Here is a 14943-nt window from a genome sequence, read left to right on the forward strand (position 1 = left end):
ACACACACAAACACGTAGTTGATTGGGGGTAGTGTAAAGCACAGTGGCCATGTCGGTTGAGATAAGGAATGTTTAGGATGGAGGCTGGAATGGGAGGGCAGACAAGGTCAGGACACATGTTAAGTTTGATGAGTGACGGATGCAATCCATTGACTGTGCAGAGATGTCATTTGAGCCATTTTCAGACAGTCATTCCCGTTGGTGGTCCTTATGGGTTTGTATTGTCCCTCAAATGGAATTTGTGTGGCATTTCGCGATCGACTTTCAGGCCAAAGCTTCAAGCTGCCCATTTCACTAAGTACCCGTTTCACCAAATACCAGCATCCCTAAGCCGCTTTGCTGATCACGGTAAGGTTAAAAGCTCAACGGGTTTTTATCCTGAATGCCGAGAAAGAAAGTTTTCAGAATCCACGGCAGCACCCATGAGCAACGGCGTTTCCGCAGGTCCATTATGTTGACAGATGTTTTGTTCAGTATCGAGTAACATGATGTCTCAAAATACCAGCAGAGATTTTTACACCGCACAAGTTTCCCCTCCCACGTACTATAAGTAAGGTACGTCCAAGAATATACAGGAGTTCTCTACATGCAATGTAAGGGCTATGTTTAGCATGGTGAACTGAAGTGCTGCACAAACACCCCCAAACCTTGCAGTCATTCCCATAAAAAAACGAAAATGCAAGCACCCTGTTGGGAAGACATGGGTTTCTTGTACATTAACATGGTGAAGGTAAGTAATAAAACAATAAAAAGTTTACCTCAAGTTAGAAAGTCGAATTTGCCCAAACTGGAGAAAGTGGTACACTTATGAACCAAAACAAGTCCCTGGTAAGTAAGATAATATGAGTTCAGTTAAAAGGAACTTCAGTGAAGGAGGAGGCCATTGGGCCCATCAGAAACTGTGTTCTGCTTGCCCACATATGGTTGTTTGTCTGTGCTCTATCCTCTAAATGCTGAGCAGCACTTGCCAGTTTTAATGTCTTTGGTATAACTCGGCCATGGTCGGGTTTTGAATTGCCGAACACCTTCACTCAGAAGACCCTCTACCCATTATGCCACCAAGTCAAGGCAAGTTATTGTAAAAGGTTATCCGAGATCACAATCGGGTGGTTGGTTGCACTTTGGTGATTCCTACAGCTTTAACAAGGGTGTGCATGCTTGTAACCATCATATAACTTAGTTAACCCTTCATTAATATATACAATGTGCAATACAATGGTTATCTTAAACAATTAATAACCAGAGAGGAAAATGATTTTACAGCAAGTTAGCTGGTTAAGAACTATCTATTGCTCACTTGGTTAAAACTAAGCATTGACCAACTCCAAACATTAAAAAAAAAAAAAAAAAAAAAGCCCGAAAGTCTAACAGCGGCGTACCCAGGCTTGTTTGATACTTTAGTTTAAGAGGATAGTATGACTTGGGTGGAGATACCAGTTAGCAAATAATGTAAGTATTAAATTATTTTGACATACTCTAAGTCTCTAAGCTGTCTGTCACCATGGAAGTGAAGAGATTGCATTGAGGCACTGTTTTATTCGATATGTTTCGAGTCAACAGTGAACCAACCATACACCGCTTCAATCCACTAACCTTGCAATCACGACAAAGGGCTTTTTTTTTTTTTTTTTTTTTTTTTTTTTTTTTGTATACAAGTTCGAGGCTCGTGAAAGAGCGAACATTAATCACACAGAAAGACAAACCGACACATAAAACATATAACATAGGGAGCGGTAGACAAGATGGGGAGAGAGGGGGAAGGACACAAACACAACATTTGAGAGCAGGGACCGAGAGACATGGAGACATCGAGAGATCTGAGAGAGGGCGAGGGCTTTGGGGGGGGGGGGGGCGTGGGAAGGGGGCAGTGGGAGAGGTATAAAACATATGGACCCTGCCAGGACTTACAGGAAAGAAGTTGGAATTTCAAACAAGGTGGATCTGGGGTGAATTAGCGGGGGTAGAAAAGATCAAGGTTTTGGATGGGGGAAGATAAGAGATGGTGGTGAACAGCTGTTTTAAAGACCTGGAGGGAGGAGTGGGATTGAAGGGAGTGAGGTAGTTTGTTCCAGAGGCGGGAGAAAAGAGGAATGAAAGAGTGAAGGTGAGCGGAGAGCCGAGATTTCGGCAGTTTAACCATCAGAGGGTTGCTGGCAGATCTTGTGCGACCTGTAGGAATATTTGGGGGACAGAGCACAGAGAGAGCTGGGGGTGCAAGGCCGGAGAGGAGTCGGTAGAAGACAGAAAGACCACCTACCTGCCTGCGGTGAGTGAGTGAAAGGCCCTCAGAGATAGCTTCATCGCGGGAGATTCCAATAATTCTGAAAGCTTTGGTTTCAACAGCGTGAAGCCGAGCTAGGTGTGAGGCAGGAGCACCGGCCCATAGGGGAGAACAGTATTCCATTGAGCTGCGGATGAAAGCCTTGTATGTGGTGAGGAGCTCAGGTGTGCCGAGGAAGGACTTCGCACGACGGAGGATGCCCAGTCGGCGACTGGCTTTGGAGGCCAGCTTGGAAATGTGGTTTTCCCAAGAAAGATCATGGCAGATAGTGAGACCCAAAATCTTGAGCGACAGAACTTCTTGGAGAGGATTGTTGAGAAAGTAGATGGGAGGGTTGTCCAGTCGATCTTTTCGGAGAGACATAGTAAGAGTGTGAGATTTGTCAGGATTGAAAGACATGTTCCACTTGTTTGACCAGTCTGTGATTTTGTCCAGGTCTTCAGAGAGTGAGGAGGCAGCAGACTGCCGATCTGAGGGAAGAGGAATGGAGCGGCAGAGAGTGGAGTCATCAGCAAAGAGATAGAGAGGATTTTCGAGAGAGTCAGAGAGATCATTGATGAAGACCAGAAAAAGCACGGGGCCCAGAACACTGCCTTGGGGAACTCCAGCCTGAACAGGAAGAGGAGATGAGAGAAACCCATTCAGGGCCACACGTTGACGACGACTAGAGAGGAAGTCCGCCAGCCATGCGTGGAGATTTCCATGGATACCAAAGGAGGAGAGTTTGGTGAGCAGAGCGGGGTGCCAGACCGTGTCGAAGGCACGTGATATGTCGAGGGAGACAGCTCTAATTTCCTGTTTGGCATTGAGGACCTCCATCCATTGTTGAGACAGCAGAAGCAGCATGTCCAGAGTAGAGTGACCTGGTCTGAAACCAAATTGATGATCAGAGATCAAGCCATTGGAGAAGAGGAAAGATTTCATATCAGAAGCAATGATGGATTCCATGACTTTGCTGATAATTGGGAGAAGGCTGATTGGTCTGTAGTTGCTAGGATCTGTTTTTGCACCTTTTTTGTGCAAAGCGGTGATGTTGGCTGATTTCCAAGCAGATGGCAGTTGACCTTGAGCAAAAGAGAGGGTGAAGAGAACAGAGAGAGGGTGAGATAGAGCAGCAGAGCAGGATTTTAGGACCCGTGGGCTGATGCCGTCGGGTCCAGTTGCAGAATCAGAGTCGAGGGTTGACAGAAACTTTTCCACCTTGTCAGGAGGAAAGGACACGGAGTCCAGGAGCAGCAGGGTACGACTGGGTATGGTGGGTACAGAGAGGGATGGGTTTGGGACACAAGATTTAGAGGCAAACACAGAGTTGAGGCATTCAGCTTTTTCACGTGCGGAGTCAGCTGTGTAGCCGTTTGAGGTAAGGGAGGGGATGGAGGGGGAACAAACACCAGAAACGGATTTGACCAGACGCCACCAGGATTTGGAAGAGGGAGACAGATAAGAGAGTTCGGTCTTGAGAACGGAGAGATATTGTTTCCTGGCTCTCCTGAGGGTGGACACACACTTGTTTCGGGCTTTGTGAAAGGAAATGAGATTTCCTTCCGTTGGATTTGCTTTCCAGGAGACGAAGGCAAGTTGTTTCTGGGCAACAGCCTCACCACAAGATTCCGTGTACCATGGACGGGAGGAAGGGTATGACAACTGAAGACGAGATGGGATAAATCTGTGCATGAGAGAGAGCAATTTACTTTGGAAGAATTCCCAGGATGAGTTGATGTCAGAGGTGGTAGAGATGGGAGACCAGTCCAGATGATTGATGGCTGCTTGAAGACCGTGCCAGTTGGCCTGAGTGAAATGCCAGACTCGTCGACGCTGAGCAGGCTCCCTGAGGATGGTCAGAGAGATGTCCACTTTAACAAGGACATGATCAGATGATCCGATCGGAGCAGAAGAAGAGCAGCAGACATTTTCAGGGAAGTTAGTCATAACCAAGTCCAGAAGAGAAGATGTTCCGTTGACTGAGATCCGGGTCGGGAAATTGACAGATTGTGTCAGTCCCAGTGAGTCGCAGAAGTCCTTTGCTGAGGAGCCATGGCTGGTGAGAGAGGTACCCACACCCAGCCAACTGGCATGATGACAGTTGAAATCACCACATATGAGGAAGAGAGAGTTGGGATGAGTAGATAGAAGTTGGTCCATATCATCAGACAGCGAGATGTAGATGGAGTCATCACTGTTTGGTGGACGGTACAACACACATATGAACAAGAGGTGGGAGCGAAGGGGAAGCCGTAGCCAGAGGTATTCCTGGGGGTGAGGTGGAGAGAGTGCAGTGCAGGGCGAGTGAGGAAGAGAGTTTTTGATAAAGATAGCAACCCCGCCTCCAGGACGAGGCTCAGGTCTATCATACCGGAGGAGGGAGTAGCCCGGGAGAGATACTATGGAATCAGAGACATCATAAAGGAGGAAAGTTTCTGTTAAGCAGATCACGTCTGGTTTGACAGAAGCAACCTGTATGGAGAGATCAGTTAAGTTTGAACGAAGGCCCCGGATGTTTGAGGTCCATACCGTTAATGAAGAGGAAGGGGGAGCATCAGATACAGAACAGGGGGGAGGAGGGGTAGGGTAAGATGTGGAAGAGGTGGAAGAGGTAGGGAGAGCTGTTGAAGGTGTGTCAGAGATTTCAGAATAGCTCGGAGAAAGGGAAGGATGGGGCGGACAAAAGGTTTGATGGTGATTGGGTGAGCCACAATGAGGTGTTATTTGAGGAGGGGGAAGAGCGAGGCAGAAGGTTGGGGGAGATGGAGGTGAGAGTTTGAAGGGGGAAGAAGCGGGGAGGATGCTTTGAGGAGGGGGAGTGAGAGGGGGGAAATTGAGAAGCAATGAGGGTGGGGAGATTTGAAGGGGAGGGGTGAGGGGGGAGTTTGGGAGGGAAGGGACAAGGGGAGGGATTTGAAAGGGATGGGATATGGGGGAGATTTGGAGGGGAGGGGTGAGGCAGGAGTCTAGGAGGGGAGGGGCGAGGGGGCGTCTTGGCAGGGAGGGGTGAGGGGGTAGTTTAGGAGGGAGGGGGCAAGGGGGGAGATTTGAAAGGGATGGATGGGCTTACAGTGTTAAGATTATATTTACTATATTATTGGTAACGTTATTATCATTACGAAGACGATGTTACTATATTAATAAACCGAGGCTAATTCCTGACCAGTACACCCACTTCTCATTGAGTCAACAATGAACCAACCATACACCGCTTCAATCCAGTAACCTTGCAGTGACGAAAACGGGATTGCAGCGTTACGATTATATTCACTAAATTATTAGTATTAACGTTATTATTATTACGAAAACAATACTACTGTATTAAGAAACCTGGGCGAATTTGTCCAAAGCGGCCTGAAGGTGAAGCATGAACTATGAAGGCATGAAGCCTAAGGCCTATACGTACTGTGTCATTCGAAGATCCTAACGCTGATGCTTTCGATATTTCATACTCATTTTAACAATTGGTTTGTTTGAGTTTTACACTGAATGAACAATGTAAAGGTAGACCATGCAGATTGTGATACATGACAGGTTCAACGATATGTCCGGCCTGAACGGCATAGGAATCAAAATGGCAGTGTGTGGAGTCAGTCGTCGTCCTGCTGTAATGACATCACATCACCCCTGTCATGTGACTAGATCCTCAGCCCTGATTGGTGTACGTTTGAGGGGACAAACATACATATAGACAGACAAACACTGTTCTAGTCGGCTTTGCCCTATGGGCTACGCCATAAAAATAGCCCTGAGCGGGCTGATGATCAGCTCTTGAGGTTGTTGTTCAGACCTCTGTTGATTTTGGAGGACCGCCCTGGGAGCCACCCTGACACTAAATCAAAGCATCTAAGACTGGTTGATCCAGCGGACCATTGAGTTGAAGGGCTGTACTGAGCTTCAGAGCAATTGGTTTTTGAATAAGGGATGAGTAGGGATCCAAAGTTTCAGGGGATTAACCCCCAACCCCTCCCCTCCTGGAAATGCCCATGATTCAAAATCGAAGCCTGAGTGATTGTGTGGGCCATCACTTAGAAGGGCTGCATCAGGTTTCAAAGCAATAAGTTGGCAAATAAGGATCCGAAGTTTGGGTGTTAAACCCTCCTGGGAGCCCCCATGATCAGCATTTTAAAAAATCGAAGCGTGAGTGATTGTGCGGGACACTGTCTTGTGTTAATGTGTCGAGTTTCAGAACAATCAGCCAAGTGATAAGGGAGGAGTATCAAAAATAGCAAAAAAAGTTAACAGACGGACGACTGGACGGACAGACATCCATATTCGGATTTGGATTCCAAGCTTCTTGAACCTGAGATAGATTCAGGAGGATTACCTCAAAGAAATGGTGACAAACAAAATTATGGCCGTCCATAAACATGGCAAACCAACTAAGGACCCAAACAACTTCAGGCCAATTTTCCTCCTCAGCACGACATAAAGCTCCATAAATGCTGCTCTAACCCACATGTCTCCAATTTTCGAGGAGCATATTCCCTTGAAACAAACCGGGTTTTGGCACTTCCACAGTACATGTGAGTAGGTTCTGAGGTTTACCACCCATATTGAAGTGGGATACCAGTCCAAAAACATCAGCAAAGTTGCATTTATCTTCCTCTCAGGCACCCAAAACAGTGAAGGCTTACTTATGAAGGTGTCAAGTCATCATATGCCGTCAGACTGTACGACTCATTTCCCCCTTGCTGCCCAACAGACAATACAACATACACCTGGGAAGCATGGGAAGTAAACTTTGTCGACAAAATAATGGCCTTCCACAGGGGCCAAAGCATATCAGCAAACTCTCTGCCACTGTGAGTGGAAAATTTAGTTATGCTGACAATCAAGGGTTAGCCATTGAAGTCTGCCCAAAATAAAATGTCCGAGACAACCTTATAGTGACTAAACATGATAAAACAATACTGCATGAATTCCATCGTGACGGAATCACCATGTGCACTCTAATTTTGAACATATAAGGTAATTATCTTGAATGCTAAGAAGAGCAGAGAGAATTCAATTATATGTATTGAACCAGAACTGTCACATGGCTACAGACGAGTACTACTCTCAGTGAGGCTTACCCCGGTTAACAAAATTTGTTACCTAGAATAGTCTTGTGACGGAATCACACTATGTGGACATGGTAAACAGACTAATGAGATTTGATATAAAAACTCTGCTCTGTTAGTGAACACAAGGTCTAGAAAAAAAAATTCGGACGTCAACAATAGTACTGCTTTCCTATCGCAGTCTTATTGGTAATGCAATGCAGAAACTGCAAACTATAGGTGGCAGACCAGGTAATGTGACGGAATCACAAGTGTGCTTGTGACATGTTAACACAGCTGAAATGACAAAGTATCCAAAATAGGATTGGAAATCTTAGTAGAGAAAGTTGTGGATATACAGAACTCGGATGGAGGAACAAATAATAAGCAATTAAACAAATTAACAAATTAATTTTAATTTCATCATTGAGCATGTAACGGTTATTATTAAGCTACTCTGACCGCTAGGCCTAGTTATCTCCTTGATACACAACAACACACAACATGCATTTTAAAGGCCATTTTCCCTACTAGAGCGGGGGTTAGCCAAATTAAATAGCCAAATATCCAAAAGCGGGGGTTAGCCAAGCCAAATATCCTTGATACAAAACGAAATTAAAAGTTAGCGTTTCTTTTTGTTTATAACCAAAACCTACGAGATATATAATAATAATAATTCATTTATTTTGTATAGCGCTTTTCCAGAAGCCCAAAGGCGCTTTGACAGAGTGGAAAACATAATGCATAACAATACATGAAAACAACAATTGCAAAAAGACAAGAATCAAGAAAACAAACAGCAGCGATATACGGCATATATATAAGACAAGAATCAAAAAGACAAGACAAGAATCAATAGGGAAATATTTAAAGCAAAAGGAGGGAGAAGGAGAAGGCACAATATATGGCACAATAAAATCAGCACAAGGAGTATAAATTAATGGATTGAATTTTTTACACGTGGGTGACGATTTTCATGGAATTCATGACTGGTGACTCCTTCCAAACCTAAAAAAAGGACTGCCATAACTTTGATCTACTTGAATAATGTCCTCACTGAAAAAAGCTCACCGTAAACTTCTGTGGTCTACAACTGCAACATGAGAGGTTCCCTAAATATCTTTCGGTATACGTCTTGACAGAAGCCTCACATTCGGCAAACACTTACAGAATGTTGCGTCAAAGACAAAGTTATGGGTTAACCTCGTACAGTAGCTTGTGGGAATGAGGTGTAGAGCAAAAGCGGCTACTCTTCACACAGCATCAACAGCGCTTTGGTTCTCCATGGCAGAAAACTGTGCCCCAGTTGGGGCTGGAAGCATACACATAAACAGGTGGATATCCAGGTGAACGTAGCAATGTGGACGTTCTGTGGCATCTTGCACAGCACACCACTACATCGGCTCTCGGTTTTAGTCATCATAGCACCGCCACATGTATGTCAAGATACGGCAAGTGTGGAACATCAAAGGTCTATTGGAATTCTGACAACCCAATCATCTAGATTCTAGATAACATCCCATGCCAAAAACATTTTGGTATGTGTATAAATAAACAATTCAAGGTAGTATATGTCATAGAGGTGACACTGTAGTGTACATAATTAATTAATTCAAAGATGTGTCTTGGCAGTGTAGATGGTACACTGTGTGTACATAAACACATCATCCTTCCACATCCTTCCATCCTGGGGCTTGGGGGTGTAGAGATATTTAGAGGGGGTGGAACAGAAATGGGGAGGGGGTGCGGAATAGAGATGGGGCGGGGTGGAGAGAGATGGGGCGGGGTGGAGAGAGATGGGGAGGGAGGGAGAGAGATGGGGAATGGTGAAGAGAGAAGGGGACGGTGGGAGAGATGGGGAGGGTGGGCGAGAGATGGGGAGGAGGAGGTAGCGAGATATTGAGTAGAGGAGGTTGAGGGAGATGGATGGGGTGGAGGTAGAGTGAGATGAGAGTGAGGAGGTAGAGAAAAACAGGGGGCGTAGGTATCGAGAGATGGGGGAGGTATAGAGAGATAGGATAGGAGGGAGGTAGGGAGAGATGAGGGAAGGCAGAGAGATGGGAGGAGACAGAGAGGATTTGGTGAAGTGATGGGTGAGCATGTGGAGTGATGTTAACCATTCATTGCAGTGTGTTTATGCCATCGGGACTTGATAATTTTTATAATGAATAGTTCCAAGTGGGACAGACGCCAGTCCCCCGATGGAGGGCAGTCGTAGTCGGGCTGCATTAGGTTATGAAGAGGGTCTTAGAGGTCTTAGAGTCTTAGGGTCTTAGGGTCTTTGGGATCTTTGGTCTTATTAGGGGGTCTTAGGATGTCCTGGGGTGTCTTTGGGGCCTTAGAATTCTAAAGGGTTAAAAAAGATAATAAACAAGTGTTACATAGTATGGCAATTGTGCGCCATTTACAATTGAGTCCTCTTGAATGGGTCAAACACACATTTGTTGTAAAGTGGTGTTTGTATCCTTCCAGATTCCCTGTGAAAATTGTTTTTTTTGGTGAGCCCATTCTAATAGAGTATGTAAGAGTGGGAGACAGGCACACTCAAAGTATGGACTCTCTAAACTCACCGCAGATTCTCAAAATTTTGTGTTTGAACTTTGAAGCTATTATCAGAGCCCTGGCTGGGAATGTTCAACCGCTTCGGAACGCGCAGGAGGAACCTTAGGAGCCGAGTCCAGCACTTGGGGGAGAAAATACTAGAATCTCCAAAACCCAAATGGAACCAAAAAAGGCCAGGGAGAGTCACCACATAATGAGGATGGCTGTTTGCACGGACAACTCGTCAATCGACAACTCGACGGTCTGGTTCCAAAAACGAGCTCCACCGTCCGGGAAAAGGGTGCAAGAGGTAATTGAGACTTAAATTAACAAATCTCACAAATCTCACACTCTTACTATGTCTCTCCGAAAAGATCGACTGGGCAACCCTCCCATCTACTTTCTCAACAATCCTCTCCAAGAAGTTCTGTCGCTGAAGCTTTTGGGTCTCACTATCTGCCATGATCTTTCTTGGGAAAACCACATTTCCAAGCTGGCCTGCAAAGCCAGTCGCCGACTGGGCATCCTCCGTCGTGCGAAGTCCTTCCTTGGCACACCTGAGCTCCTCACCACGTACAAGGCTTTCATCCGCAGCTCAATGGAATACTGCTCTCCCCTCTGGGCTGGTGCTCCTGCCTCACACCTAGCTCGTCTTCACGCTGTTGAAAGCAAAGCATTCAGAATCATTGGAATCTCCCGTGATGAAGCTAACTCCAAGGGCCTCTCACTCACTCACCGCAGGCAGGTTGGTGGTCTTTCCGTCTTCTACCGACTCCTCTCCGGCCTTGCTCCCCCAGCTCTCTCTGTGCTCTGTCCCCCAAATATTCCTACAGGTCGCACAAGATCTGCCAGCAAGCCTCTGATGGTTAAACTGCCGAAATCTCGGCTCTCTGCTCACCTTCACTCCTTCATTCCTCTTTTCTCCCGCCTCTGGAACAAACTCCCACACTTCCTTCAATCCCACTCCTCCCTCCAGGTCTTTAAAACAGCTGTTCACCACCATCTCTTATCTTCCCCCATCCAAAACTTTGATCTTTTCTACCCCCACTAATTCACCCCAGATCCACCTTGTTTGTAATTCCAACTTCTTTCCTGGTAGTCCTGACAGTGTCCATATGTTTTATGCCTCTCCCACCCCCTTTCCCATGCCTCCCCCCCAAAGCCCTCTCCCTCCCACAGATCTCTCGATGTCTCCATGTCTCTCGGTTCCTGCTCTAAAATGTTGTGTTTGTGTCCTTCCCCCTCTCTCCCCATCTTATCTACCGCTCCCGATGTTATTTGTTCTATGTGTCGGTTTGTCGGTTATGTGTCGGTTTGTCGGTTTGTCTTTCTGTGTGATAAATGTTCGCTCTTTCACGAGCCTCGATCTTGTATACAAAAAAAAAAAAAAAAAAAAAACTTAGAAAAATGTGTTAATGAGGTGCAAATGTGAACAATGGGAATGTGTGAATGAACATATGTAAATGACGTATAAAATGGTAAAGTTTAAATATGTATAAATGCAGATGTGTAAATGACGTATAAAATGGTAAAGTTTAAATATGTATAAATGCAGATGTGTAAATAGGGTATAAAATGGTAAAGTTTAAATATGTATAAATGCAGATGTGTAAATAGGGTATAAAATGGTAACGTTTAAATATGTATAAATGCAGATGTGTAAATGACGTATAAAATGGTAATGTTTAAATATGTATAAATGCAGATGTGTAAATGACGTATAAAATAGTAAAGTTTAAATATGTATAAATGAATGAATGAATGAATGATCGTTTTAAGGCCATTTTTCCCCGCTAGAGCGAGGGTTAGCCTTGCGGGCCCCATGACAATCATGGTTCCCTGTTTGAGGCAATGTTTTTATGGCCGGATGCCCTTCCTGACGCCAACCCTTCTTATCGCCTCTTACGCCTTATCGCCTCTTACGATGCGCAGGGATACGGTGTACCAATTCTAAATCGGGGTACACACCGTGATCATTCATCCCAGCAAGCTGGTACTCAATTTGCCGACCTCGGAAGGATGACGGGCTGAGTCAACCCCCATGGCGTTAATTTAGTGATCGACCGGGATTTCGAACTCAGAATCCTAGGATCCCAAGCCAGCACCCCAACCGCTAAGCCAACACCAGGCTTAAATATGTATAAATGCAGATGTGTAAATGAAGTATAAAATGGTAAAGTTTAAATATGTATAAATGCAGATGTGTACATAAAGTATAAATTGGTATGTCATTATTATGTATAAATGAGGATGTATACATGAAGTATAAACTGGTAAATCATTATTATGTATAAATGAGGATGTATACATGAAGTATAAATTGGTATGTCATTATTATGTATAAATGAGGATGTATACATGAAGTATAAACTGGTAAATCATTATTATGTATAAATGAGGTTGTGTAAATTAAGTATAAATTGGTATGTCATTATTATGTATAAATGAGGATGTGTACATGTAGTATAAACTGGTAAATCATTATTATGTACTAGCCGAATGCACCCGGCGTTGCCCCGGTTCTTTTTGAATGAATTTACTACTATAATTCAGCTTTTACTCGCTGCCGTAGAAGATTGACGACTACGATTCAGCTCAGCTTTTAATTGCGAAATGGGCCCAGCTCGACCGATGCACCTCGCGGCCTTCCCGGGGCCCGTCCCGATATTTTTGGTTCTTTTTGAATGAATTTACTACCATAATTCAGCTTTTACTCGCGGCCGTAGACGATTGACTACTATAATTCAGCTCAGCTTTTAATTGCGAAATGGGCCCAGCTCGGCCGAAGTGGCCTCGACCGGCCTCGCCACCTAGCCTAAAACCTTCCCGGGGCCCGTCCCGACATTTTTTGTATTAGAGGTTTCCTCCTATCTTTCACCGTTCAGGAGATTAGCTTGCGCAGACCAACAAACAAAAACTTTCTTTTATTATATAGAGAGAAGAGAGAAGAGAAGAGAGAAGAGATAAATGAGGATGTGTACATGAAGTATAAAATGGTAAATCATTATTATGTATAAATGAGGATGTGTAAATGAAGAATAAAATGGTAAATTTTGAGTATCTGTAAATGAGGATGTGTAAATGAAGTATAAAATGGTACATTTTGAGTATGTATAAATGAGGATGTGTAAATAAGTATAAAATGGTGAATCATAATGATGTATAAATAAGTATGTGTAAATTAAGTATAAAATGGTAACGTTTTAATATGTATAAATGAGGATGTGTAAATTAAGTATAAAATCTTAAATGATGATTATGTATGCATGATAATGTATAAATTTAGTATAAAATGGTAAATGATGATTATGCATAAATGAGGATGTGTAAATTAAGTATAAAATGGTAAATGATAATTCATAAATGAGGATGCATAAATGAAGTATAAAATGGTAAATGATGATTTTGTATAAATGAGGATATGTAAATCAAGTATAAAATGGTAAATGATGATAATGCATATATGAGGATGTGTAAATGAAGTATAAAATGGTAAATGATGATTTTGTATAAATGAGGATATGTAAATTAAGTATAAAATGGTAAATGATGATAATGCATATATGAGGATGTGTAAATGAAGTATAAAATGGTAAATGATGATTTTGTATAAATGAGGATATGTAAATTAAGTATAAAATGGTAAATGATGATCATGCATAAATGAGGATATGTAAATTAAGTATAAAATGCTAAATGATGATCATGCATAAATGAGGATGTGTAAATGAAGTATAAAATGGTAAATGATGATTTTGTATAAATGAGGATATGTAAATTAAGTATAAAATGGTAAATGATGATTTTGTATAAATGAGGATATGTAAATGAAGTATAAAATGGTAAATGATGATTATGTATAAATGAGGATGTGTAAATCCAGTATAAAATGGTAAATGATGATTTTGCATAAATTAGGATGTGTAATTTAAGTATAAAATGGTAAATGAGCATTTACACGAGGCATGTTTAAGGTACAGCACTTAAATACCACATGAGTACACACAGTACGGGTACATACAATATGGGTACTCACAATACGGGTACACAGTACAAGTACACACAGTACGGGTACACACAGTACGGGTACGCACAGTACGGACACACACCGTTTGGGTACACATAATATGGGTGCACACGGTACGGGTACACACAGTACGGGTACACACAATACGGGTACACACAGAACGGGTACACACAGAACGGGTACACACAGAACGGGTACACACAGAACGGGTACAAACAGAACGGGTACACACAGTACCGATACATACAGTACGGGTACTCACAATACGGGTACACACAGACACAGTACAGGTACACATAGTACAAGTACACAGCACATTGTATAAATTCACAAACCGGAAAATGTGGCTTCGCGTTCCCGGTCCAACTAATAAGGTGTGTGTGGTAAGGTAAAGAAGGCACAGCCAAAGACCTTTTGGCCCATCGTGCCAGTGTTCCACTTCACGCACGTGTTCACCTGGACACGATACTAATAAGGAAAGGTGTGCTCGCAGTACACACACTACGATTGATGTACGTACGGCACGGGGTGTTGGGGTCGCACAGCACGCGCCTTACCTTGCGGCTGGGCGAGGCTGTCCCGGGTCCGGAGCACGCACAGCACCGCGAGGATGCGCAACCACCTGCAGTGACACACAGCATCACGTGACTCGCACCTTCAAAAGGTGAACAGTAAAAGCTGAACGAGCGCGACCTGTGCGAGTCTCAGACTCACCCACATTCCATGTTCAATGACCCCACAGCACGGAGCGGGAGCACTGACAGGAACGGTCAGATCCAGAACCAAGCCGGGTTGTCCGCATGCCAGGAGGGCAAAAGAGAGAACAGGGGCCGGCCTTGGCTGGCATGGGAGCGAATCGGGGAAGAGCAAACGGGCACTTTTGAAGAGGAGTAAACAGGCAGGCCAATAGACGGGCAAAAGGTCCGATCCGCCCATTACTCTCATGTCACATCCACATGGCCGCAATAAAGCCGGACCCGGTCTCACTGGCTCCATTCACTTTAGGATTTGCTCTGTAACAAACGAGGAACCATTCACCCTATTGAAATGAACGTATTCGACCTATTTCA

General features: G+C 44.0%; 1 protein-coding gene across 1 annotated transcript in view; it reads right to left on the reverse strand.

The window, feature by feature from the left end:
* Positions 1-14721, reverse strand: part of LOC137414408 (uncharacterized) — a 383519-nt gene extending 368798 nt beyond the window's left edge. The window contains exons 1-2 of the mRNA XM_078781942.1: positions 14588-14721; positions 14431-14495 (exon numbers count right to left, since the gene is read on the reverse strand). Coding sequence (XP_078638068.1) covers positions 14431-14495; positions 14588-14598 — 76 coding nt within the window. The 5' untranslated portion in view covers positions 14599-14721. The remainder of the gene's footprint in view (positions 1-14430; positions 14496-14587) is intronic.
* Positions 14722-14943: the final 222 nt, after the last annotated feature.

The sequence above is a fragment of the Myxine glutinosa genome, chromosome 7 (assembly GCF_964187855.1).
Source record: "Myxine glutinosa chromosome 7, kmMyxGlut1.1, whole genome shotgun sequence".
NCBI classification, from domain to species: Eukaryota; Metazoa; Chordata; class Myxini; order Myxiniformes; family Myxinidae; genus Myxine; species Myxine glutinosa.